This window comes from Solanum lycopersicum, chromosome 1, assembly GCF_036512215.1.
Source record: "Solanum lycopersicum chromosome 1, SLM_r2.1".
Classification (NCBI taxonomy): Eukaryota; Viridiplantae; Streptophyta; class Magnoliopsida; order Solanales; family Solanaceae; genus Solanum; species Solanum lycopersicum.
In genome coordinates, this window is record NC_090800.1 from 79,280,169 (window position 1) to 79,307,164 (window position 26,996).

At 32.8% G+C, this 26,996-nt stretch overlaps 5 protein-coding genes and 1 non-coding gene across 10 annotated transcripts; 2 read left to right on the top strand and 4 right to left on the bottom strand.

Annotated features, from left to right (window-relative positions):
- Positions 1 to 288: 288 nt before the first annotated feature.
- On the bottom strand, positions 289 to 5,718 carry LOC101249856 (putative casein kinase II subunit beta-4). 3 transcript variants are annotated; one of them, XM_010326821.4, is made up of 6 exons: positions 5,073 to 5,606; positions 4,247 to 4,352; positions 3,489 to 3,707; positions 1,746 to 1,855; positions 1,329 to 1,494; positions 289 to 1,025 (listed from the first exon to the last, which is right to left on the bottom strand). In XM_010326821.4, exons 1-6 carry the CDS (start codon positions 5,133 to 5,135, stop codon positions 895 to 897), a joined length of 795 nt encoding a protein of 264 aa, XP_010325123.1. In that variant the 5' UTR covers positions 5,136 to 5,606; the 3' UTR covers positions 289 to 894. The 3 variants fall into 3 exon arrangements, with proteins under 3 accessions (XP_010325123.1, XP_069143097.1, XP_004229721.1); XM_069286996.1 differs by having other exon boundaries at positions 4,630 to 5,570; XM_004229673.5 differs by lacking the exon at positions 4,247 to 4,352 and having other exon boundaries at positions 5,073 to 5,718.
- A 1,670-nt stretch (positions 5,719 to 7,388) lies between these two features.
- LOC101250156 (pentatricopeptide repeat-containing protein At1g69290-like) lies at positions 7,389 to 12,445 on the bottom strand. 2 transcript variants are annotated; one of them, XM_010326827.4, is made up of 3 exons: positions 9,787 to 12,445; positions 8,213 to 8,278; positions 7,389 to 7,606 (listed from the first exon to the last, which is right to left on the bottom strand). In XM_010326827.4, the coding sequence occupies exon 1, from the start codon at positions 12,310 to 12,312 to the stop codon at positions 10,348 to 10,350; it is 1,965 nt and encodes a 654-aa protein (XP_010325129.1). In that variant the 5' UTR covers positions 12,313 to 12,445; the 3' UTR covers positions 7,389 to 7,606; positions 8,213 to 8,278; positions 9,787 to 10,347. The 2 variants fall into 2 exon arrangements, with proteins under 2 accessions (XP_010325129.1, XP_025887301.1); XM_026031516.2 differs by lacking the exon at positions 8,213 to 8,278.
- Positions 12,446 to 12,850: 405 nt separating this feature from the next.
- On the bottom strand, positions 12,851 to 12,922 carry TRNAP-AGG (transfer RNA proline (anticodon AGG)). Its single transcript has one exon. It is a non-coding gene; the product is annotated as a tRNA-Pro (tRNA).
- A 102-nt stretch (positions 12,923 to 13,024) lies between these two features.
- LOC101250444 (cytochrome P450 714C2) lies at positions 13,025 to 15,288 on the top strand. 2 transcript variants are annotated; one of them, XM_004229675.5, is made up of 5 exons: positions 13,025 to 13,481; positions 13,571 to 13,785; positions 13,900 to 14,141; positions 14,314 to 14,689; positions 14,778 to 15,288. In XM_004229675.5, exons 1-5 carry the CDS (start codon positions 13,208 to 13,210, stop codon positions 15,201 to 15,203), a joined length of 1,533 nt encoding a protein of 510 aa, XP_004229723.1. In that variant the 5' UTR covers positions 13,025 to 13,207; the 3' UTR covers positions 15,204 to 15,288. The 2 variants fall into 2 exon arrangements, with proteins under 2 accessions (XP_004229723.1, XP_069143104.1); XM_069287003.1 differs by having other exon boundaries at positions 14,314 to 14,648.
- A 385-nt stretch (positions 15,289 to 15,673) lies between these two features.
- LOC101250734 (cytochrome c oxidase-assembly factor COX23, mitochondrial) lies at positions 15,674 to 17,533 on the bottom strand. The gene is made up of 3 exons (XM_004229676.5): positions 17,377 to 17,533; positions 16,574 to 16,650; positions 15,674 to 15,946 (listed from the first exon to the last, which is right to left on the bottom strand). The coding sequence occupies exons 1-3, from the start codon at positions 17,468 to 17,470 to the stop codon at positions 15,899 to 15,901; spliced, it is 219 nt and encodes a 72-aa protein (XP_004229724.1). The 5' UTR covers positions 17,471 to 17,533; the 3' UTR covers positions 15,674 to 15,898.
- Positions 17,534 to 19,752: 2,219 nt separating this feature from the next.
- LOC101251031 (rac-like GTP-binding protein 5) lies at positions 19,753 to 23,600 on the top strand. Its single transcript, XM_004229677.5, has 7 exons — positions 19,753 to 20,031; positions 20,126 to 20,213; positions 20,926 to 21,035; positions 21,163 to 21,226; positions 22,191 to 22,255; positions 22,907 to 22,972; positions 23,150 to 23,600. The coding sequence occupies exons 1-7, from the start codon at positions 19,897 to 19,899 to the stop codon at positions 23,246 to 23,248; spliced, it is 627 nt and encodes a 208-aa protein (XP_004229725.1). The 5' UTR covers positions 19,753 to 19,896; the 3' UTR covers positions 23,249 to 23,600.
- Positions 23,601 to 26,996: the final 3,396 nt, after the last annotated feature.

A 26,996-nucleotide genomic window follows, 5' to 3' on the forward strand; every position in this document is an offset into this window, starting at 1 on the left:
AACCACAACATTTATTGATTAAATTTTAATTCAATAAAAAAAATAATATTGAACATAAGTAGTATAATCCTTAATGTAATCCTTTCGCATAATATGATATGAGTCAATATTATTACATCGTGTCATTTATTGATCGACTTGGTTGATAAATAAATTTGATAAGAAATAAAAATTTTCGTATATAGCTAGTCGTTGCTTGGATGTTTCCCCAAACTGAGATTAAACTGTATAATTATCAAAATAACTACAACAATTAGGAGTTAATCATAATGTTTTACTCACTGCATATAACAAAGAATACTAACCTACCAAGTAGTATATTAGCATAAAGGGCAAAGTGAGAAGTACAAATATTGCTTTCAACGTAAAAACACATTACAACATCAGGTAACAAAACTGATGGACATGCCTCTAGAGTCATCGATAACAACTCTATTTTTTTTATCGTCATTATATCAAATTAGAATAGACTTTAGTACTGTAATGCGATGTAACATCTGGAAATTGTCCAACAAAACCTTAATGTAGCCTAACCTAACCTCCAGATTAGTGCCTCTGCTGGAAAATGGCAGCATTCAGTACTGAAGCACCAAGAGAAAAGGGCAAACAGATACCAAAGAACTACATGAGGAATAAATCCAAATCTCTAGCTACCTAGAAAAGAAATAAGCTTACAGATGCTCGATGTATTTCATGATGAAATTTCAGAGACGAATTACACTTGACAGATTCACCAGAGTTGCTTTCTTGATCAATTGAATCAAGCTTTCCCATATATAGAACTCCTCCCATTATTACCTGGGCTCTACCACGATGCCTTGTACACTATAGCCAGGTAAGAAGCATTAATGGCAGAAAACTAACATCTTCACGATATCACAAAGGACTTCACTGTCAAGTTTTGTGGAGCTTGAAACCGAATATCCTTGGGACATAATTTTGTGTTGGTTTTTGTGGCTTGAGGTGTGCGTAAGTCATCAAATAGAGGTGTGGAAATGTTGTTCCAAAGTAAGCTCCATCGATATCTTGGGCCGTTAAAGAAATCATAATAGAGGTATAGAAATGCTCAAAACATGGCAAAGTAACGACTAATATTCTAGATGAATGAGCAAACTACCACAGAAAAGTGTGTGCTCAAGTTCCATGCAAGTTAAAATTGAAGAACAAGCAGAATCACAATAGCAGAAAACTTGGGAACAAAAATACACAGCTCAACCACTTGGCATAATTGTGAAAAGCTTCAGTGTAAACAAAAGAAATACATAAATGACGAGAGGAGACGTATATTAAAAAGAGGAACTTCAAAAAGTAATAGCAATAAAGGATACTGCCTTGGTACTTTGATCGGGGATAATAGATATCCTCACATCTAGGACAGTATATTTTTACTGTACTTGAACGTGGAATATCGGACTGACCAACTGGAAGGCAAGGCTGTCCACAGCAATAAACTCGTGGACATCTCCCGAAGTCGTAGTTCTTGTACTTCTCTGACTGAAAAAGGGTTTCCCAGAATTTACACCATGAGAAGTGAATTGAAAAAATGAAAGTAGACAACACAAAAGCAGATAGGCTCCTCCTCGTGAAGCTGTAGTCCTATGCATAGTTGGATTTTGTAATTGTACAAAGCACTGGTTTGCAGATCTAATACATACATACATACATACATACATATATATATATATATATAAACATGTTACCAATTCAGAAAAAAAAAGAAGAGAAAGCTAAGCATAAGAGATCACCATTGCAGCCATTCCCTTGCTAGTCAAAATGTACCGGACATGGATCAAACCATACAACATCTCTGCCGCTGACTCAACCAATTCATTCTGCTCCTCGGTGAACATATCACCTAGTCAAAGCAGGAAATAGTTACAAAGTTGACATTCTCCATTTATGAAAAGGACGAGCTATCCATTTTGAGAGCTTGCTATATATTCAGTGCAATAAAATAGACGATATCTACATGAAAAAGGCAAACTGGTACTTATTTTCAAAGGAGAACAACAACAATATTGTAAAAGCAGGGGGGAAAGAAGCATGAATTCGAATTTATCGCCTAAAACAGATTCCGTGTCCATTTAAACTCGTGTAAAAGAGTTAATTCAGGGGTATCAATTTTCGCATCATTTTTTCAAGGCACTATAATTTGTGGAAAATCACAACAAAATAAAACAACTACATGACTATTCCATCATCTCCCTCCCCAAGAAAAAGACATACAATGTAGGGAAAGTGTCAACAACACAAGTTGTATGCAAAGTTTTCTAACTGTGAGTTCTGGTTGGACTCTGGAGCATTTCTGGTCCTAGTAGTTTCCAACAAAAGTATCAAGGTAGATTGAAGCCGTGAAGAATTGGCCGAGGCCCACAATTCCAACAAAGATTCAGACTTGGGTTTGGACGGGTGTTGTAGGAGGTTTGAGGAAGGATTCACTCAGTTTTTCAGTAGCTAAAAGTCAGTATTTTACGACAAAGAACAGCAGCTACTGTTAAAACACAGTTTTTTACAAACAAACAGCAGTTTATTCTAGTGGTAAATGCAGATTTTATATGGAGTGTCAACTGGACAATGCACAAGCCACTAAGGAGTCGTTTGGTTTGGATTCATGTTATGATGGGATTAGTTATGATGGGATAAGTTATGAGGAGATTAGTTATGATGGGATAAGTTATGCTAAGATAATTTTTTAATGCGTGTTTGGTTTGTTGTATTCAAAATAATAAATCTTAAGAACATGTATATTTACAAAAATACCCTCCATGAATGTGAAAAGTAATGTATAAAAAGCGGGATATTTTAGTAATTTAGTCATTTTATCCAAGAATTACTATACCACCCAAGGAAAGGGATAACTTATCCGGTACTAATTATTAATCCCGGGATAAGTTATCCCGAACTTGTCAACCAAACAACACATTAAGTGGCACTAAAATTTAATCCCAAGACTATTCGAAGTTATCCTTCACACCAAACGACCCCTAAGGATTTCCAACTAAGCTGGCATAGAGAAGGTACTTGGAAACAAGAGGTTGAGCACTTGCTATCAGAAAACTTTGCCAACCGAAACTAAGACACGAGGAAAGAAATCGCCTAATGTTTTAGTCTTTACTGATATTTGAACTCTGATCTCCCATGGTTTTGATCTCATTTAATCTTCTGCTATGTTGCACCTTTGGCTGCAAGAAAACATCCAGTTTCTTCTCCCAGAATTGATTATTTAAAAAAAAAAAAAAAGGAGTCACGAACAGCTGACATTTACATGTTTCCTTAACATAAGAATCAACATCATCTAGATTGTTGAAGAAGGATGAGTTCCACATGCCAAAAAAGAAAACAAAACTAGCAGAACTTGTAGTTTCACCTTCCTTTTTTCACAGAAGTTCAGATACCACATCCTTTGGTTGAAATAGTAAAACCAAAAAGAAGTTTCCTTGTAATTCATGGCACTATAAGAAGTACTATAAACAAGCAAACATACTTACCATGAGAGGATTCAACATCAAGGATCAGGTCAAGTGCATAGTCATAGTATGGCACTTGACTGCTCAATCCACATAGATTAAAATCATCTTGAATGTATTCATCATCAACTTCACAGAAGAACTCATTTCCACGCAGGTTACAAAACCAAGAAATCCATGATGTATCTTCCCCATCAGAACCACTAACATCAGACTCTTCACTGTCTGTTTCAGATTCATCTGCAAAAGACAAAATAATGTGTATACTATCATATTTAGTTCGCTAAAAGAGACAAAATCAAGAATTTATGTCTACTTAGCATGCAGAAAAACAAGTTTACAGATCGTCAAAATCCAATACCATGAACCATTTGTCAAAAGGAAACTTGACAAAATGACAAACCAACATAAATTGTACTTAAATGACGATGTCAAAAGAGTTGTAGTAAAGTGGAAAAAAACTAAGTCCAAAAGTCGTTGCAACCAAATACATCAACAACCTCTACGTCTCTACCACCAGCTGTAACTCCACTAACACTTCTTGAAATTGAAAACTAAAACTAAAGGCAACAAATCATTAAGATGCAACTATGAGTAAAGTGCTCCATGTACTCATGGAGCCCAGTAAACAAGTCTGAGCTTCTCACTGGACAGCACAAAACATCATAAGCCATTAATAGGAATGGGAAACACCAGGAATATTCGCTGTGAACTTTTCATTCACCCAAAAAAGAATTCAAAGATTAGCTAGAACAAATTTGAGATGGCGCGCTAAGAACCTCGCATAATGAGAAGATGATCACAACTAGTCCATCCATTCTCTTTGAAACTTGATAATCTTTTTTCTGGTCCCATTCCACGCTGCTCTTTGCAGACAAGCATAATCTATTGCATTCAGACAAGTAGTCAGATCTTATTGGAAACAAAAAGCACCACCAGCTCTAAGATAACTGAAAATGCTCCAAAGAAGCCCCTAAACATAGTAAAGGATTTTGAGGGTCGTAAAACAACTTCTCAATTTACTCAAACAAAATTTTATCATTACCGGCTTTTTTCCTACACCCCACAGAAGAATTTAAACTCAAAATTGAAAAATTTGACATTATCAAATATCCTCATCTTCTCAAGCTATCCACAGCTACAAGGCAAGAGACCAAATTACCACATAAAACTTATTCCGGCATGAAATGCTCCCCGCCAAACTATGCAGCTAGAGCGATATTAGACACATGTAGGTATACCCTTCTCCTTGCATTTCTTCAAAGAGGTTTTTTCATGTTTCATACACAGGAGCAATTTTGTTGAGCCAATCCTCTCCCTCAATACAAATCAAACTTATGGCCTAATAACAATCTTTCTAGCTCTTCACTAGAATAAATTCACAAAGACGGACACTACACAACGTCAGAGACTACATGTTAAGGCTAAAGCAGCATCTCCCGGATCCACATTCCACTACATGAGGGAAATGAATAATCAACCATTTTCAACTACAATCTTACCCAACAACAGCAAATAAAACGCATTCAAATATCAACTAAATCGTTATACAGGAAATCAGGGGAATCCTTTTTTCCCAACACAAAAAAAAAAAAAAAGTCTAACCATCTGAGCATTTATTCTTCGTAGCAAGACTAGAAGAAGAGCGGGTGTCTCGATGATCAACATGTTGCTGATGCAATTTTCCGGCACCTACGGAGGTAGACGGAACCGCCTTGTCCTTCAAGGCTCTAGATGTGGAAGGTGCAGATTTTTCCAAGTGCTTATCCAACGCATCATTAATTCGTTTTCGATCCAACGTCCCACCGACGATCTCCGACCTCGATGAACTACCACCACCGCCACCTCGATCCCTATACATTTCTCTCTCTCTCTCCTTCAACCAAACCTATACGTATACAATATATATATCTACAAACCTATCAGTTCTACCTGTATCAAGCTCAAAACTCCATAGAAACGGAGATATATAAAAGGAGAAACTGTGTATGTGAAAAGAGAGTTGAACAGACGGAGATAACTAGGGTTTCATCGACATTTGAGAGAGATGACAGAAGAGAAGCTCCTCTGTACTTCGTCTTTTTCTCTTTCTTCAATTTTTTTTTTTCGATTTCCCTTATGTTACATTTTTTTTATTTTATTAACTTATTATTATCTAACCTTTCACTTTATTAATTAAATTATATTTTCAAATTTCATAATTCAGTAAAATGTACTTTAAAAATAAATACTTTTTGATAATATATTTACTAAAGAAGCTTGATACAAAAGCTTTCTCGTATAAATCGACTCAAATGTTAATTACTCTCCCGTTTAAAAAAAAATAACTTCCTTTCTTTTTAGTTTGTTTCAAAAAAAAATAATTTTTTTTAATAATTTTTCACGCAACATGTTTAAGGTCACAAGATTAAAGGCAATTGTACATTTAACATTACTTTAATTTAGAATCATATAATGAAAAGTCTTTTTTATTTTTTTAAACTCCATATCAAATTAAACTAAATCATTCTTTATAAAACGGATATAGTAATATTCTCCTTTACTAAAAAATATATATTATAATATACTAAATGTAGGACAACTTTGTAAGTGCTCAAGTTGGAATGTGTACACATTAGAGTTGTAAAGATTTAAATTTTTGTGGAAAAAAAATTGTGTAACCATTTTATTTATCAAAAGTATTTTTAGAATAATTTAAAGGTTTTGCAATTGAATTATGGGAATAAAATTATTTTTGATATATATATATATATATATATATATATATATATATATATATATATATATATATATATATATATATATTATTCTGTGAATTCTTTTATACGAATTTGGATTAGTTAATTCTTTTCTCTTTCACTTTTTATTTTGATTAAAAAAAAACTTTTAATTTTATGTAGAATTATAATTCATAAATTAGTTAAATTGTACTCATATCAAGCAAGTGGAAAGATGTGTTATGTGTTGCTTTCAATGTGGGTAACAAACAGGCTAATTATTGAAATTAAATATAAAAAAAATAGATGAATTGTTGGTTAGGAAAATACTAAAATTGGTTATTCTTACTTAATTTATTTGTTTTTATATTTACCACATTTTTTCTTAAAGAAAACGTTAAGATTTAGAAATATATTGCTTACCACAAATATCCATTTTGATCTTCCCTTTTCTTAAAAAAGAAGAGAAAAAAAAAACTCTCTTCTGTACAGCTCCATGTCTTGCTTACAAACTTTTTTTTTTTTTAAATAAAAATTAAGTTTGTCCTTTTTTTACAAACATAAAATTTTTATAATTCGTAAAAAAATAATTATGTAAAAAGGTCCGTTCTTATTTCTTATCAAATGAACAAATCATAGTTTATAAGCATGCAGGATATTCTAAAGCACCGTATAAATAAATTGTGTATCCCTATATTCATTTTTATAAATATAGTTTGCAATTATATGCTATTATCATTGATAACTAGCTATTATTTATACCGAGCATGATTTCTTAAAAAAATTAAATTATAGATCAAATTTACATTTTTAAAAAATAATTGAAATTCTTGATTCGAAATCTTAAATTCTACTTGTTGTTTTCTAGAAGATTTGTATTGAAATTTGAAATCGATCATGGAGAATGGCCTATTAAGTATTGAAACACATCATAATTTTTTTTTAAAGGATGTAGTGTTGTGGATGAAGTTATTTTTTTTTAATTAGAGATCTTGAGTCTTTTCTCCTCGAATGAGGCTCTACGTAAAACAAATCTAGATTAATCAGACTTCAACACAAATATTAGATATCAAATAAAACAAAAATTGCTAGTGGGTTTGCTATAAAATTAGACCCACAACCACATATAGTACAGACAAAGATATGAGAAAGCATGGATCCTTAGCTTATCAAATTCTTTTATACTATTATAGACTAGTTACTATTTTTATCATGCAACTGATATTTAAGTGTTGTATTAAATTATGTAAATATCTTTAAATTGTTCGTATATAAAACATAAACTCAAATCAATCAACAATTTTATGAAAATAAGGAATTCTTTTTACTCTAGCTCCCATTCCTTTTGCTTTCTTGGTGACTCGAACTCGCAACCTTCAGACTGGTAGTGAAGAGTGTTTACCATCCGAGCAACTCTATCATCTAAAAAAAAAGATTATAATAGAGTGATAAGTATTTTTTTTTCTCGAAACCATAGGTCTCAGGATGAAGCCTACTGGGCAAGAAATCACCTTTGCCAGAGAAGGATTTATCATGCAATGTCAACTTCTCAATACGAATTTAAATTTAGTCAAATTTCAATAAAAGTATCGAACTGGAGTAAGATTCCACGAAAAGCAAGTATAGATAGTAAGTAAGGTGTGAAAGAGAACAAGTGGGAGAATCTGACAACCCAACTGGAGTCTATTTGGTGTCATCATTAGTGTCTCTTCCCTGCAGTATCACATGTGTGTACTCATTCTTGCAATAGAGCAAAAAATCTTATGAGAAGGACAGAACAAAAACTCTTGGGAAATAACTTTAGAGATTGAAATTTGTGTTCTTCTTTATATACAGTATATGGACTCTTATCAAAATAAAATCAAGATTTGTGTCAACACTCAACACCTATGAATGTGGATTCAGTGAACTGCATTTGGATAATGATGTAGAATCATACTATTGGACTGTTATATATAAACACCAACAACATATGTAGTGTAATCCCACGAGTAACGACCACGGAGGGAAGGATGTACGAGACCTTACCTCTAACTTTGTAGGGTAGAGAGGTTTTTCCCGATACACCCTTGGCTCATTACAACAATATATATGCTGCATAAGAAAAACTGGTTTTCAAGACTGTTTCCGAGAAAATTGCAATGCTAACAGAATAGGCATCTCTAAAATCTTAAGCACACAGCTTATCAAGAAGGAAATAGATATAAGTAAAGAGCAGTAGCAAGTTGTATTCTATAGAGTTCAGCACACTCATCTTTCTTCCAATGAACTTTTTGTACTCCTAAACTCGAACTCACTCACAAGACAAATAGCAATAGTAGGCTGAGACTTTGCTTCTACAAATTCCCAGAGTATGCCACTAAAATTCAGATAAAACAAGCCCTATGAATCATCTGGAGTGAATTACGATTCATATACAGTTATCGCTCTACTAATCAACAGATCTGTCAGTGAGAACTTGAGCATGACAAAAGAAATATCTTCCTCTCCCTTGACATTAGTATAGAATCTAGTACTCCAATATGTTAAAAGCTTCTTCCTTTATGCAAATTTGTATAAACTTAAAACAACTTGTAATTTTCCCTCACCCTACCCTAAGAATATAAATTTATTGGATGATCAGGGTGAGAAGAACAGCAATTGAACAAATGAATCAGAAATATTCACCAACAGTGAAGAGAAAACTGTTTTGATCTCAACTATGAAAATCACTTGATGAACATTTATCTGAATACTTAGCTAATCACAATGAACTTGCCTCTATATATACAAAAGGAATCAGCTAACTGCCTAACAACTTTTCTAAATAATTCCCACTGACTTCTACTGTTAACTAACTTAGCTAACTATCAACTAATCACTAGTCGACAACTGTACACCTTATTAACTGCTCAACGGAGTGTTATTAAGATTACATTTAAGACAACAGGATGATTACCAGAAAGTATTATAAAGTTATAACCAAGTAATGTGACATGTTGCTACGTTAATTCTTGGGTTAAATGCACTTCTAAAGCCAAGGCTCTAAACAGTTTCTATTTAATAAGTTCCTCTTCAAAATAGTTCTTCCTAGTTCCAAGCCAAGGTAGAAATCAAATGTCAGACTCTTTTGAAGAGGCAGCTCAAAACTTTTAAATACCATTACTCAGTTATATAGTAGCTAAAATAATTTCTACAAAAAGACGGTTGTTCAAGCACCAAAATTACATCATAGAAAACAACATAACTTGATTGAAGATGAACCATAACTATTTCTACCTACATCCCTATGTGAAACGAACACAGAGAAATCCATAACAGCTCTCAACAATCATGTTAACCGAAGAACCAAAAGTTGAATTCCGGTAATTTTCCCTTGTTAATACAAGTCGAGCAACAACCAATGCAACTACAGAACAAGCATGTTCAATACCCATCGTACATAATTGATCCTATGCTTCCTCTCTTGGAACCCAAAGAAAGCTACTTAATGTAAGGGCATCCATATCATCAAACAATTTTAATAGCAGACAAGAAAAAGACAAAAAACAACATGACCTTTTATTAATAAAAAAGGACTTGTAACATCTAACTGCGCTAGAGGGAGAGGGAGAAACTCTTACAATTTATACAGGAAAAATAAGCTCCTCATCACCTATTCAAGAGTTGAACAACAAAACACTCTTTGAGATTTTCTACAAGCACCGTGGTACTTTCTTTCACTGCTTCTGGTCTCATGATGCCAATTTCTCCCGCTAAAGGAATAATCTTATACAAGTGTGTTACAAATAAGAAGGAAGGCTTCATGATATAGAACCTTCTAGAGTATGCAGATCATAGCCAGATAGGAATAGTGGTCTTTGGAGTGCTTCTGTAGCATTTAGCTCAATGAGACTGTTTTATCCAGAGCATAATCCTGCTTCTTGGAAGAATCAATCACACTATTCCATAAGGTTTAGCAAGCATAATACATCTTTGATATGTCTCACATGATAGAGGCTCTGCAGCTTATACTTACCGCGCGAGCTTCCTGAAAAACAATTTGGCACTTGTTGTGGCAGCATCGAAAGCCTAAAATCCAGTTAGCCTTTGATGTTAAATTGAGTATTTTAGGACCCAGTCGCAAGATGCTCCATACAGCATTCAGATCAAGCAAAATAGGCAAGCGACAGATATGAGACCCATCAAGCACTCAAACCCGCCCAATTTTTGAAAGCAATAAGTGCCTCCATTTTACCGCGATTTTTCCTTCTTAACTTTGAAACTCTGAGCTTCTTATGTTTCTCCATGAATGCTTGTTTATATCTCCATTTATCAACAAAAATTTTCATCTCTTGAGATTTCTCCACAACTTGCATTACTGCATCAAAGAAGCCCCCTTTGACCAATGCATACAGAAATGCGTCAACCAGGCTACTATCTAGTTTTAACTTTGTCTCCCCTTCCGCAGAAACCTTCCTTTTGACTTCATTCCACAGCATCATAACATTGAAATACTTCTCCACGGTCACATTTCCATTTATTAGAGAAAGATATGTCTGCTCATTTGGTTCAAACTGAAGGAAGGTCATTCTCCTGAAAGTCCTCCTTGCATCTTCTAGCCGTCCAGCCTTGCAGAAGGCATGGATGATGGAGTTCCAATCATGCGTTCCGATTTCAATTCTAGGATCCTCAACGATCTCATCCAAGAAAGCTGCCATGAGCTCAGGTCGATGACTTTCTGTTAAACCGGTCATGATTGTCAAGTAACTCCCTTGCAAGTCGGGTATTCTTGCTTCTCTCATGTCCCTAAACATAGAAAATGCAGACTGAAAATCTTGACATGACATTGAAGCTTCAATTAGAGCATCATAGGTAGCAACATCCAACTGGAGACCTAAACCGCTTATGTCTGTCACCAGTTGAGCAGCTTCAGCGGTTCTTTGCTCTTTCCTATATGCTTTCAGTATTGGAAGGTAGACTCCAAGACCTAAAGCAGCACCTTGAGCATTCATTTCATCAAATATCGTGTGTGCCTTGTCCAATAACCCAAGATTAACGCAAGCATTTATGATGCCATATCCAACGGATCTCTCAACAATCACAGATGGAGATTCCAAGGTCTGAGTTTCACTGATCAACATAGCTAAATCTTTTATGCTCCCATTTTGAAGAAACCCACTTACTACTTCACTATAAGTTCTTTCTTCAAAACATAATCCTTGTCCACATGTTTCTCTTACACCTTGAAGAATAGTTGCTGAAACAGACGCCAAATTACCACACTTTACAAATCCGCTAATCAAATTACTAAGAAAAACCCCTTTATCCGGGAAACCAAATCCGCTAATCAAACCTTCTAACTCAGCTATTTTCTCTTTAAGACCTTTCAATGCATACAAGTAAGCTAGTAAACCAAAACTACATTCGTCAGGCCTAACACCCAAAACTGACATGGTCTCCACCACTTTCTCCGCGTCAGTAGTCGATTCAATCTCTCGACAACAACATTCTAGAGCAGCATTACAAGCTTCCAAACTAGGTTTCAAGAAATTCAACTTCTCATCAATAGCAAGCCTACAATTCTCATTAAAAACTTGTAAAAACCCACCAAAGTTACCATTTTTCCTACAAATCTCCACAAGAACATCACCCCACAGATTAAAAGGGATGAAATATCTGTTTTTGAACATACACTTCACCAATGCAAAAGCAGGGGCAGCACTATTAGCATCCCTCATTGAATTCAACAGTACATGTACAGTTTCAGGCTTTAACAATTCTTGCTTCTTCTCTAACAAGAAAACTACTGACGCAAATGCTCTTTTTATGTTAAGGGTATCATTCAATGATGACAGATGAATGATTACTGAATTGGTAAGTGACTTACTTGGGAAAGCAGAGTAATTTGAAAGAGTCTTGAATGATTTCCATGCTTCATCTGTATTGTTACTTCTGATTGAATCTAGAAGAGTGGATTCAAGATTAGATTTGTGTTCTTGTGTTAAGGTTAGAGGGGTTTGGTCATGGGGTTTTGGTGGGGTTGTAGAAGGTGATTCAGTTGTTTTTAAGGAGAAAATTGAAGGCTGGAGAAAGGAATACAAAGTGGGTATTTCAGGTTGTGAAGAAAAGGGTCTTTTTGAGAGATTACAGAGAGCTCTTCTCCACATTCTTGCTCACTGTGTCGCGCTGTTTCTTCGACGGAGAAGATGATTATAGAACAAAAAATACCCTTCGCAAAACTAATTAAGTCAAACAATTTTGTAACAAAAAAGTTATAGCAATAGAACTTAGCAATTGGGAAATTATGTGGTCGAGTAAATAATATATTTTAATTAACTAGCTAATATAATTATAATTTATGTTAATTATGATTTGAAGCTTATTATTGGCTCTCTCTCCTCCTCGTGAAATCTCGCTTTTCATTTTTGTTTTTTGTCCCTTAATCTAGTTTTCTTTTGTCTTTCTCTCTCGCTTTAAATAAATACAGTGTATATTTTGAGTTGTATAAAGCAAAAATTATTTGATATATAAATACAATGTTTTAAATCGATTCAATTGTATATGATTTCAAATTATATGCAAATATATAAATATAATAATTGATATATTTTTAAATTTTATCATATAGAAACGAATCGTAACAAACAAATTATAACTATATAGCATTATTAAAAAAAAAAGTTGGTTTTTTTAAAAAAGAAATAGGGGGCATTCCGAGAATTGAACTCGGGACCTCTCGCACCCTAAGCGAGAATCATACCACTAGACCAAATGCCCATATTGATAACTATTAGCAACGTTACGTATTTTATATAAAAAGATGTCCCTTGAAAGTAGAACTTTACATATTGGACAAAAATAGAGGCTTGCAATGCCGTGGAAGTAGCTACTTCATCCATCTACCATGTCAATGACCACACCTTGCCATTTTTTTGTCATAATATTTTATTCAATAGAAAGAGAATTAGAAATAATAAAATCTTAAGCCCCTCAACTCAAATATTTATTTATCTATTCATAATCAGATTCTGTCTAACATACAGTTTTACAGGAATTTTTAAAATGGAAACACAACAATTACTGATAGTGTTATGTGGATCTGTGGTGTTGTCCTTTGCATATCTCACCAATTTTTTACTTCTACATCCAAGAAAATTAAGATCAAAACTTCAAAGCCAAGGAATTAAGGGACCTTCTTCACCATCTTTTTTTCTCCATGGAAATATCAAGAAACAGGCAACCCCAGAAGAAAACAACAATCAAGAATTAGAACAAAACAAACATACATGGCCTTTCAGAGTGTTTTCACATATAAAACAGTGGCAAATTGAATATGGTCAAATCTTGATATTTATTATACAAATAACTTTTAATTCTTTTAGCTTATGTGGGGTTTGTTCTTTTTTTATGTTTAAATTACTGCAGGATCAATATTCATGTACTCATCTGGAACTACACAGATACTATGTGTAACTGATGCAGATATGGTGAAAGAGATATCTTTGAACCAGGGAAAACCATCTTACTTATCCAAAGATCATGGTCCTCTTCTAGGCCAAGGCATTTTCTCTTCAAATGGACCTTACTGGGCTCATCAGAGAAAGATCATTGCCCCTGAATTCTATCTCAACAAGGTTAAGGTACATACACATATTTATGCACTTGTTAAGTTTTAAGTAATACAATCACAAGCAGTCGCGGAACTAAGATTTTCACTGCAAGACTAGAATGTCAAATAGCTGTTGATTATGCAGGAGATGGTGAAGCTGATGGTTGAATCCACCAGTAAAATGATGGAATCATGGGATGAGAGAACAAGAAATTCAGAAGGAAAATCGGAGGTTAAGGTGGACGATGATCTCAAGAGTTTGACAGCAGATATAATCTCAAGAGCTTGTTTCGGAAGCAGCTATGCTGAGGGGGAACAAATCTTCCTAAAACTTCAAACTCTTCAAATGGTTATGTCCAAAGTTCCCATTGGAGTTCCTGGATTGAGGTAAAAGGATATTGTTGCTACTTTAGAACTATGTTTATCTCTGTAAGGTTAAAAGGGTGAGAAATATCGATCTTTTTATCTCGTTTCAAAGAGGAGGAAAAGGAAGGAGGATTAAATAAAGTAAAAACTCATGGTAATAGATGATTTTCCCACTATGTTCAGATTGTGACAGGCATATTCCAAGTAAACATAACAGGGAGATATGGAGATTGGACAAAGAGATTAAAGCAATGATATTGAAGATAGTACGAGCACAGAGAAGCCCTACTTATGAGAAAGACCTTCTGCAAGTGATACTTGATGCTGCTAAGAGTTATGAAGAGAATGGTGGTGACTGGCTACCAGCTGACGTTGCTGCTGAAATGTTCATTGTCGATAATTGTAAAAGCATATACTTTGCTGGCCATGAGAACACTGGTCTCACAGCATCATGGTGTTTGATGTTACTAGCTGCTTATCCAGAATGGCAAGCTCGTGCCCGTGCTGAGGTGCTTGATGTGTGTGGTAGTAAGTTGCCAAATGATTCTATGCTTAGACAAATGAAAGTGGTATGAAGTAATCTAAATACCATATAATTGAATTTCAAATATACTTTATACCTGGATCTCTAACATGTATGCATATTCCGATTGGCAGCTGACAATGATCATCCATGAAACGTTACGTTTGTACCCCCCAGTAGCGTTTGTGGTGAGAGAAGCATTGCAGGATATAAGTTTTAAGAGAATTGAGATCCCAAAAGGGACTAATATTGAGATTCCAATCCCAATCCTGCATCAGCAGCCTGAACTCTGGGGACCAGATGCCTATAAGTTCAATCCAGAAAGATTTGCCAAGGGCATTGCAAAGGCTTGCAAAGTCCCAAGTGCTTATATACCATTTGGCATAGGGAGTAGAACCTGTGTGGGACAAAATTTTGCGATGATTGAACTGAAGGTGATTGTATCGATGATTTTGTCTAGGTTTACATTTTCGTTGTCACCAGGATATCAACACAGTCCTGTTTCTAGATTAGTATTAGAACCTGAGCATGGCATCTATCTGTACCTCCAAAGAGTTTGACATTATTTCTCTTCTTTGATATTTGTTGATGCCTGTAAATTGTAATCTATTAAGTTTAATTGACCTAAGAAAAGTTGAATGAGTAGTTCTTCAGTCACGTTACTTTTCAAAAGCCATCTACTAGAGCAACACAACAGAGGAGCAAGAGAAACTACTGTTGTTGCTTGTGCTGTAAATAAATATTGCAAACATGCTATTCTTCCATCAGAAAACTCAAGGATACATGTTCCTTTCATTTAAGTACTTGCCACGATGCAACGAATGCTAGTCAGCATCGGTGCCAAGATGAAGATTAAAGAATCATATCAAAGTATATATGGCAAGTCATGATCATGAATAGCTTTGACATTAGAACTTTCAAGTAATTCACCTGAGCATGAGAAGTGTCTATAACTCTCCTTCGTTTACAAGAAGGATCAGAAACACGAAGATTTGCATGAGAAAACTATCAAAAAACATAGCCCCAATACTCCCTGTAAATCAACATTCAAATATCTTCAATGCGATTCCTCATCATTTATTGCAAATTAATAAACCTATTACCAAAAACAAAAGGCCACAACATACACGATCACATTGATTCTAACATGAAGGATCTGCATTATAGTTGCTTCTTGGGATAAGTTACATGAAAGTGTTATTAGCCTTATAAATAGTTCACAATGATAGCAGTATAGACTTCAATCTCTTATGACTCATGAGAATAAAGACCGACTTCGATTGCGCTCTAGCCGAGCTTCCCTCTGCAAACATGCCAGAAAATGGAAATAAATATCAGAAGTAAAATGATATATCATGAAAAACAATACCCAAAAAAAAGGGTTAGACGAAAAATCTGAAGGCGCAAGAAAGGCAATTCTTTTAAAAAATTATTTAAAGCATAAAGTGGCAAAGACATTCTATGATGTCAATGTCAAAAACACCTAAAAACCATAGACAATTGATTGCTTAATAATATCTTCTCTCCCACAACTACATCCCTGCTTAGGGCGATGTGACGATGTCAACAGTATATGACTTAACAAACACATAAATGAATCTTAATCAGTAAGCAATCCTACACCTAAACTTGTTTGCTTTAAACAACTTGATCCCTTTCATAACTATTTACACAGTAAAGTCACTTGTCTGAAAGTTTTTTACAAGTTCCTCCACACCCAGATAAGAAAAGTACCACTTCAAAGTGGCCACATAACAACCTCTCAAAGTCCAATTTACAGGGCAAAACTCTATATGAGAGGGGTAAAAGCATTTCACACTTTCTTTCACGTTACCAATTTCATCATAAATTTGTTTTACGGAACACATATACTACTACAATCCTCATTCACAAATATGTGGATGTGGATGAGCATAGTTAACATGTATACCTCCTTTTTCTTGCATTCCTTGTAAACATCGAAATGTTCTTGGCATTTGCTCTTCTCTGAGCTAAATTGTTCCAAACCTGCAAGTATTCACAATTTAATCAATTCCCTGAAACAACTGCGTAACAGGATAGATAATATGTGTTTGAATAAATCTGATATGATGGAAAAGCCTTTTCCACAGTTTTCTAATTCTACAGACGACGAATGTGTATAACAATGATATCTCAAATATAATTGCAAGAAATTGATGCACAATGACTTGTGCGTATGGATATAGCCACGAACTCCAACAATCTGGACTACCAAACCTAAATGCTATACTTTCAAAGGTCCTTCAAACCTTCCACAAAACCTTTATCAAGCTACTTAATTGCTCTCTGATATTGCCATGAATTCCAACAATCTGGATTAGCAAACCTAAATCACATTCAAAGGTCCTTCAAACCTTCCACAAAAGCTACATCAAGCTACTTTCATTGCTCACTGATCGATTACCAAGTATTCATCAAACAAATTATGGACAATTCTCTACGCAATTATCATCACAAATAAGTTGTGCTCAATTAACAAAAAAATATGTTTTTCAAACTAAATTCTTGCGAATATAACTTATCTAACCGAAACAACCACAGGAATTTTCATCCCCAGATAATAAAAATAGTTATATAATCCTACAACATATGTTACATATCAAAATTCAAATAATGAATGATCATGATTATAATTTCTGTTCTCTTTAGAAAAATTTCAAATACAACAAAAACAGAATATGATCGGAAGAACAAAGTGGCAGTTGAGTTTACATTTGAGCGAAGCAGTGTATTGAGGATAACAATCGGAATCAGCAAGTTTTGCTGCACTTGGATACGCCGGTGTTTGAATTTTCGAATTTGCCATCTTGCCCTAATTTTTCCAATTTCTGGTCTGAAACTTCTTTGGATTCAATTGGGTATTTTCTCTATTTATTCTTCGGGTCGAATCCCACCGACCGACTATGAAAGAAAGTTGACCCGGAAAGGAACAGATTGGCCCGTTTGAATTGTGGTCCATATCACTGACCTAAATAAGAGATATCTGCCTCTATTTGCAAAAATAGCATCCTTTAAGTTTTGGCCTCATTTTATAAATAGTTTGCCAAAATAAACATTAGACATGAAAAACAGTATGAATTGTAATTTTTGCATCAAATCAATTTTAAGAGACTTCAAGTTTCATATTCAACAATTTTCTATGGTAATATTCAATTTACACTTTAAAAGAATAAATTCACTATATATTTTCTAAATAATCAAAATTTAGCAATAGTATTTCTCAAGTTTTTTTTAATTATTCCATCTGATATTCGATACTCATATTGAAATCTAACTAAATCTAAATATCTATCGGAAAGACCCTCAATAAGGTAAAACACTCTCTAACAAAGACTACTTTATACTCAAAGAGACTCAGTATTAAAACCTCTAATAATGAATGAAATAATATTTATCACTCCAGCATAACCCAGACGAGTGTCTTCAATTTTCTATACATGAAGAAGTTGGAGAAAAGGGGGAAAAAAAGGAGCAACAAGTCCAATGGATATCTATATATTTGTACTACTTTTCTTATTAGGGCCAAAAGTTAAATATCAATCCTTAAAGAGACATGAGGTGAAAATTCTTGCAATTATCCCACCTTTAATAACTTTTGAAAGTTGTTTTCAATTTATGAGTGTAGTTAGAGCCGTCAAAATAGGTTTGGTTCGAGAGGTCGGTCCAATCCAATCCTTGAAATAAGTTAGGTTAGATTTTATTTTTTTGGTTCATTTATGAACGAGGCTTTTGCCCCGCCCTATTTGGCCCGTCGACCTCGTTGGTTCAACCCACAAGCCTCCGAGGTCAGCCCGTGAGCTATTAATTTTTTAAAATATTTTTAATAGTGTTTTATTTGTAAAGATTTTATAAATATTTTGAAAAATAAAAAATCAAGTATGGTGCAATATCATCTTGCATAATGAATTGTAAATGAAGATGAACTTTTTAAGGAAATAATATCACATGTTGATTTAAATGTGATCCATGGTGAAAGTAGAAGCGGAGTTGTTAAACATTAATTAATGAGACATGTAATATTTAGAAATTTAGACTTGTTAAGTATTTAGGTTGTCCTGTGTTGCTGAAAATCTTTTAAACCAGCTAGTTTTTTGTGGGAGAAATGATGGAATGATCAACATCTATCTGCTAAATCTTACGTTGGCTATTATGTATTTTTGTAAGTATTCACCAAAGTGTGTAATTCATAAATGGAATTTTGTAAGTATTCACCGAAGTGTGCGATTGATAAATAAATTTTTGTATGAATTGATGTCGTGTTCATAGACGTCATCATTCGATACTCTTTCTAAGAGAGTAATATTATTCATTTTTTGGTTGAAGGGCCAACCCGTCCCAACCCGTGGCTCGCTATTTTATAGGTCATTTAATTAAAAGGATCAATCCGCCTCAACCCATTTAACTCTCTAGCCCGTTAGAGTTGGATTGGGTCAGCCCATTTTGAGACCTCTAGCGTAGTTAATTGCTCCTTATTGTCTTAAATAAGTCATACAATAACTATTTGTGTGATTATAAACTGATTTCAGCAGGAAAAAGATAGAAATAATTTTTCATTTGATTGACACGAGACATACTATAAAAACACAACTCTAACTAGCAACATATTAAAAAAAATTATTACGAGTAATAATAACTTTTTATTTATTCAAAACATTAAAAGTTTGGGAAACAAATTGATTTTGTGAATGAGAGAATTTATAAAATTTAACATTTGACTACAAGAGACAGGCCCCATCCCCAAATTTCCGGAGCCGGATTAAACCCATCATCATGATTACGTGGAAATAGGTCTGGTTTAATCATGAAAATTATAAATTAAATAATAATGCATAAATTAATTTTGTGTTTGATTATAAATATAAATTAAAGCTTTTTTTAATACGTTATTTAAATTGAAAAAAGAAAGTGAAAACTTAAAACAATTTCTTTTTTCAAATTTCAAAATTTTATGATTTAAAATATAATTTCAGCAATTCAATATTTCAATTTATAAGAAATACATTTTTTCCCTCTTTGACAGCTCAAAATAAAGCTACATTCATTACTTTCCTGCCAAAAAAAAGGCTCTTATAAAATCTTTGTTTTGCTTTTTCTTGTTCCCTCCTTTTGTCCCACTAAAATAGAGTACTTTCTCAAAAGGGTTCTTGAATTTTTCTCCATTTCAAGCTTCATAAAAAACTCAAAATCTTGTATTCATTTTAGTAGTAACTTTTCATTTTCTTGATTGATGAGATGAATAGTAGTACTAGTGCTAGTAATAATGCTACAACAACTGGAACAAAGTTCATCAAATGTGTTACTGTTGGAGATGGTGCTGTTGGAAAAACTTGTCTTCTCATCTCCTACACTAGCAACACTTTCCCCACTGTATGTAAAGATTCAATTTTTATCTCTGTTTTTTTTTTTTTTTTAATCTTGTGGGTATTTTTGTTTCTTGATTTTTTCTCTTTTATCTTTTCAGGATTATGTGCCAACTGTTTTTGACAATTTCAGTGCCAATGTTAATGTTGATGGGAAGATTGTGAATCTTGGCCTGTGGGATACTGCTGGTATGACAAACCCTTTTCCTTGTTGGTGTAAAAATCATCTTTTTCCATCAAAGTTGTTAACTTTGGTCTTTGCCATTCTTGTTTTCTTTGTGTTAACAGATTTTATTGCATATGAAGTGCTGTATTGTTTCTGATTATTATTTTCTATTAAAGAAAGATAAGGGGGGTGTTTCATGTTTGTACTTCAGTTAAGATTTTGCTTTAGTGCAAATCTTGAACCAGAATTGGTAATTGAAATGTGAATGTTGAACTCAAAGTAAGCCTTTGGCAAAATTGTTTAACTCTTTCTTTTTCAAACAATCCATTGACCATCATCAGAAGCAGTCAGATGAAATTTTAGTGTTTAATCAAGGTTATGTTCAGCTTGAAGTAGTTATGCATTAACAAGTAAACTGTCTGCTTTCTGTTCACTTTGGCTAAGTGTTTAGAAAAGTTATCCCAGAATGGTCATCCTCATGGTGATCCTATTACTTGGCATGTGCATATAATGAAACTCAAATTGAGGGAAAAATTGAAATGAGAAAACCATATAATGTATGGATACTTGTGATAAAATCTTATGGAACTTTGACATTGAAAAAGCTGTAATGGACCAGATTTGAGCCATTAGTACATTAGTAGTAATGACTAATGAGAAAAATAACAAACGTGTCGTCTTCAAGAAGTCATTCTACATGATAAAATTGTGAGTTTTCAATTGCTCTCTTCACAGGTCAAGAGGATTATAACAGGCTTAGGCCTCTTAGTTATCGAGGAGCCGATGTCTTCCTGCTTGCTTTCTCTCTCATAAGTAGGCCTAGCTTTGAAAACATATCAAAAAAGGTATTTTTTTTCCTCTCATCTTTCAACTTTAATAGCTGTTTCAGTGGCTGTGTTGTTCTTTTGCTCCTCTGATCATGTAATGCTGACATCATTTTAACTTTTTTTTATTTCTTGTTATGTTGGAAAGTGGGTTCCTGAGCTAAGACATTATGCCCCATCAGTGCCTATTGTTCTAGTGGGGACTAAATTGGGTGAGTTTTCTTTCATTTTAAGATTCCTATGCTTTACTAGTAGCTCTTGAGAGGATATATGCCTTTTTCCCTTTTATTTCCCTTAACACTTGTGAATTTGGCAGATACTGTATATTAAAATGAGTCCTGGAGTTTAACTAGTCTGTTAATGTTTAATCAACCAAAAAAGCTTGCACAAACTATAATTTTATTTGCAAATATGGATTATGTAGTGGTAATATTCACTACAGTTTTTCTTCTACTTACTGTTTTTTCATTTTCTTGAGGGGGAAACCTACATACAACATCGGTCTACACTGTATTGTACACGAGTTTACTTATTTCACAGGGATGAATCCAGAAGCCCCCTTTGGAATATCCCCTGGACCTTAGCTAAAATATAAATGAGGGAATGGAGTGAACCTTCTCTCATATGTGCTTAACACGGGGCTGAAAGTTCTGACAAATTTATAGGTGGTTTAATAGTTTGTTGTGCTCTGTGATCATATTCTTCTCATAGACTTGAGCTTCATTTGTTTCTTTAGTTTCATTTATGTTCTTTCTCACCACTTAGTGTTCAAAGCCGAGCGAACTGATTCAATACTCCCACTCTCCCTACACTTCGAACGAAGACTCTTCTTCAAACATAGGTTCTCTATCTTTTATTCTTGGGGTACATATACTTCACCATTCTTTGGATAAGACTATATAGAAACCAACAATTGTGAACTGCGGAAACTTGTAACATGATCTTGTTGTGTTTAACAAGTGATTGTTTGACAATGGATAGTTAATCAATTTGTTCAGCAATGTATTTTTTAAGCGAAGGAAAAAAAAAAGACATAGCAGTGTATGTTACATGTTTACTTTTATATAATCTTCTATTATATGGGGCCAATGAACTGGTTGATGCAGAGAATGAAACTGAGCTTATCTATCACTCTTTATTTCTAAGTTTGTATCTAACCGAAGTTCAAATACACAGATTTAAGAGAGGACAAGCAATTTATAAGGGACTATCCTGGTGCATGTACAATTTCAACAGAACAGGTATGTATATTTTGAAAAAGAGGTATATGTATTAAATTTTTCAAAAGTTCAATGTAGCTTATCCAAAAATGTGTTGCATGGGCCACCTTCTTACAAAGAAAGGAAAATGAAAAGGAGAACATAAAGTAAGATTTATGTCCCAAAAGAAAAGGAAAACATGAAGTAGTCCTAATAATATGCTAAGGAACTTTTAGACTAAATACAATCTTGATAGTTTTATCATAATGTCCAGCTCAAGAATTCTTTTAGAAGGGGCAATAAGCCATTTCCGAGCTAGCTCATCCAAGAACCAAAATGGGATAATTTGAACTTCTTTTTTGGTTGAAAAATTAAAAACAATCTGCATAGCTTCTTCTGCATATTGCTGAAGTGTACACACAGACACATGGAGCCTACAACCTCAACCTCAGAATGAAAGCATCTGGGGATCGACTGTGCTCAGTCTTTGTAAAGGTTAAAGAAAGTGTGTTTTCAAGGTCAAGGCATTGGATGTTAGTGAGACATGTCAAGTTTGAAAAAAAAAACATGATAAATTAAGTCAATAGATTATCAAATGACGTAGAAAGGAAAATTCAGTCAAGTTTTCATTTTCAAACACTCTTTCGCACATTACAAAATTTGTTGAGTTTTTACTTCTCTTTAAAACTACAGGGTGAAGAACTGAAAAAACAAATAGGCGCAGTGGCTTATGTTGAGTGCAGTGCTAAGACGCAGCAGGTAATATTTGAAACTTTTAGTATCATTGGAACTTAAAAAGATTTAGTACGTGAAACATGATGACCAATTCTAGGTGCACTTCCCAAACAAGCAAATAATTTAGATGAATGCAACTTGTTCATTTTACGATTATATACGAACCGAAGCCAATTAAAAAAAATATTCTTTGTAATGTAGAATGTGAAGGCTGTTTTTGATACTGCAATCAAGGTAGTTCTTCAGCCTCCAAAGACCAAAAAACAGAAAAGGAAACACAAAGCCTGCTGGATACTTTGATCTAAGTCGCTGGAAGAGAGACGTTTGTACATTAATCTTTTTCCATTTTGGTGAGATGTTTAGCCACGCTATCCGTAGATTTAAAACTTTCTCTTTTCTTTTCTCCCTATTTTGCTTTAGTAAAAATGCCAGTTTTCTCATTTCATAGTATGTGTGATGTGCTTGTTGAGTTTATTGCTGGCTGCTTGTACATGGTTTTATATGATGGAAAAAAAGTGGGAAGTTGTTTGTTAGTCAATGTGGTGGCATTGATGTAGACAGAATATGCTGTATTTTTATATGCAATGATCTGCATTGCATGTGTTGTTTTGGTTTCTGTAGATGGAAATATTCTTGACATAATCTCTCAGAATATTCAAGACTTAAAATTGTTTTCTCTAGCCTACAGAAGAAGCTTTTCAATGTAAAGTCCCTCCTAAATCATTTTGGTAAATGGCATGTGATAGCTGGGAAGGGTGAGAGTAGGGCTATGTAATACTCCCGTCGTTCACTTTTACTCGTCCACAATAAACTTTGCATCTCTTAAAGAATAGTAAACAAAGTGCATATTCATATTAATGTTGGTGTATTGTCTTTAATGAACATGAAAAATGATTTTGAATTAGTAGTAAATGATAAGGGTAAGAACAATTATTGAAAAAAAGAGGAACTGGTTAAAATGTATACTAGCTTATTGAAATTGTCCTTGATGTAAAAGAGTAATCCTTGTGGATAATTGTAGAAAAATATGGAGATTTTTCATGGGAAAATGTAAAATTGCATAGAAGATCCTTAGAATATTCTAGACATGCAGAGAGTTTTAGAGAAGAGACCTAAATGAAAAATATGTAAAAACGTATATTAGCCGTTAGTAGTTCATAGAGAGGCGAGCATCCATTGTAAATTCATCAAGCAAGAAATCAAAGTTCTCTACAATACAATCCTCCATAGCAATCCTCTTGTGTTATTTCTACCATTCTCTTAGTGATTTCTAAAGTTTTAGGCTGACTTGACATATCAAATATCATAAGCAAGTGGCGCAAAAACGTGATTAAATTATCAAGTGTCGTACGTATACTTTGTAGAAGACTGAGGAGTAAGGACATATAACTCTAGATAGAAGGATTTGGAGATTGAAAATTAGAATAGAATGTTAAGTAAATATTAGAAGTGTATAATTTCCTTTCCTTGGTGGTATTATTATTATTGTTCCCCTACACCTTTATCATTACATGTTTTCTCTTTTTAGTTACCATTTGTTGATAATGTTCCTTTTTGCATTATTTTCAAAATGACTTGTTTATTACTGTATTTTTTTTTTCCAAATCTGTTTTGATATATTTTATGTAGTTTATCGAGGTTTTACGAAAATACTTTCTATGTATTCACAAATATATGAATAAAATATGTAAACACATTTCATTTGTAGATTTTTTTTGTGAAATTACGACAAATATATTATTATATTGTTTCATGATTAAATTTATTTTTGGGTGAAAAGCAAAACTATAGTTCATGAATTTACATATATATATTCAAAAATCAAAACTCGCTTTACTAAAGCAAATCTATAATTTAATTTACACAAACTCAAACCAGATGAATTTTTGTCTGTTATTCTTTTCAATATATATTAATGTCTTTTGCATTTATTAAAGTGAGAATACAGGTGAACATGATTATTTTTAAAAAATAAATCAATTATTTTAAATAATGAAGAGTAAATAAGAAGGATATTTTATACTTTAAAATTAGTAATAAGTCCAACATAAACTCAATTAGGTGGACCTCTAAGTTTTCAAATTTAATGCTCTAATTTTATTAACCATAAGGTTTAGAAGTAGGCTAATAGCACACAAAATTAATTGAGATCAGCAAATGGACAAATGAAAGTTCGACAAATCAATGTGTAAAAGTCTAATGCATCTTCACTTATTCGACTTAGGTAAGAGATATTATATTGTCTATCTTATTATGTAACGTAGCGTATTTTTTAATTAAAGTTTTCATTTTGTCATTTAAATTTTATGCATTTTTATAGTGAAAATCATTAATAATATCAAATTATCTCTTAAAATAATGAAAATTGAAAAAATTTATTAAAAATATTATTAATTCGAGATGAAAATAGTATATATTAAATAATACATTCTTAAAGAACATTATGTTATGTTTAAAATGAAATACGAATATTAGAAATTTAATTAATAGCTTTATATAAAATTAATGTGGTAGTTATAAATAATAAAAATAATATTAAAATATTGAGAAAGTGAAAGAATAGTACCAAGTGTTGGAGAACTACTATTCACCTTTCGATAAATAGAGAATAGAGAGCTTCTTTTAGAAAGCAGTTGACAACTCAATTCTCCATTTTACTCTCCAAATAATTTAGGGGGGTGCATCTGTCGGTTCGATTCGGTTTTATGTTTACCGATTCGATTTATTGGTTTTTAGTTTTCAAATATGCTAAACCAATAACATATCAATAAGATATTTTATATCAATTTTCGATTTGTCGATTTTTTATCCTTATCTGTTCGATTTTTAGTTTACCCAATAAAAAAAATGTCTATAAAATATTATATTGATTTTGCACTTCTCTAAATGCTTTGATACAGTGAAACTAAAATGATAATGAAAAATTGCATCAATACGAAAAAATATAGTTCAAAAGCAATAATAACATGTCATGTCCATCAAAATATAAAATGAAATTTCATATGTTAATCAAATTACACATACCTTTACAAACTTACAAAGATTACAACCTATAATTACAAAAACTAAAACTTAAATTAAATAGTCCAACAAAACTTAAAATTAAAACTAAAATCAAATAATTACAATTGCAAACCTAATTTAAAATAGGTAAAGTACTATTATTATTTTTTCAGTTTGATTTATTGATCGATTCAATTTTACACAACCCTATTTAATATAGAGAATAGAGAATCAAAGTAGAGTAGGGTTGAATATGGTCTTAGGACCATCAAAGAATTTACCAACTTAGCATGAAAAAAAAAATCATGTTGAAAATGCCTAACAACGAACAACTTTTCAATATTTTCCTTTTATTCTAATCCTAATATACAGTGGTCTATCAAAATAATTATATTATAATATATTATACAAATTAATATGTTTATATCCATATATTATATATTTTATTAGCATCTATAGTTATTTTACAGTACATGCCCTCCCCATTTTGTTTTCATCGCTTAGCCTTTGTTGAAGTATAATAAATATTGACATATTTATACGATCTCATAAAATGAAATTCGAAGAACACATATAAATTTTACCATTTAAATATAAAAGGAACCTTACTATCTTCGAGAATAAAAATGATATATTTGTACAATCTCATAAACAAACTAAAATTCCAAAAAAATAAAATACTACATAAATTTTACTACTTAAATATGAAAAAAATTATTTACACGACCTTCTCGACAATCTATATAATCTCATAAAATAAAATTCAAAAAAATACAATCTACACAAATATTGTTATTCTATAAATAAAAAAGTTATTTACATAACTTGCCTAACCCTAACAACAACATTAATAACATATTCAAATAATCTCGTAAAATGAAATCTAAAAATAATAAAATATACTCTTTCTGTCATATTTTATGTGAAACTTTTTATTTTTCGAGAGTCAAACAGTTTAATTTTGATCGAACATTATGAAAATTTTATTTTCTTTAAAATGAAATTTATATTTGTAAACTACGTAAAGAGTACTATAAGTCTCAAT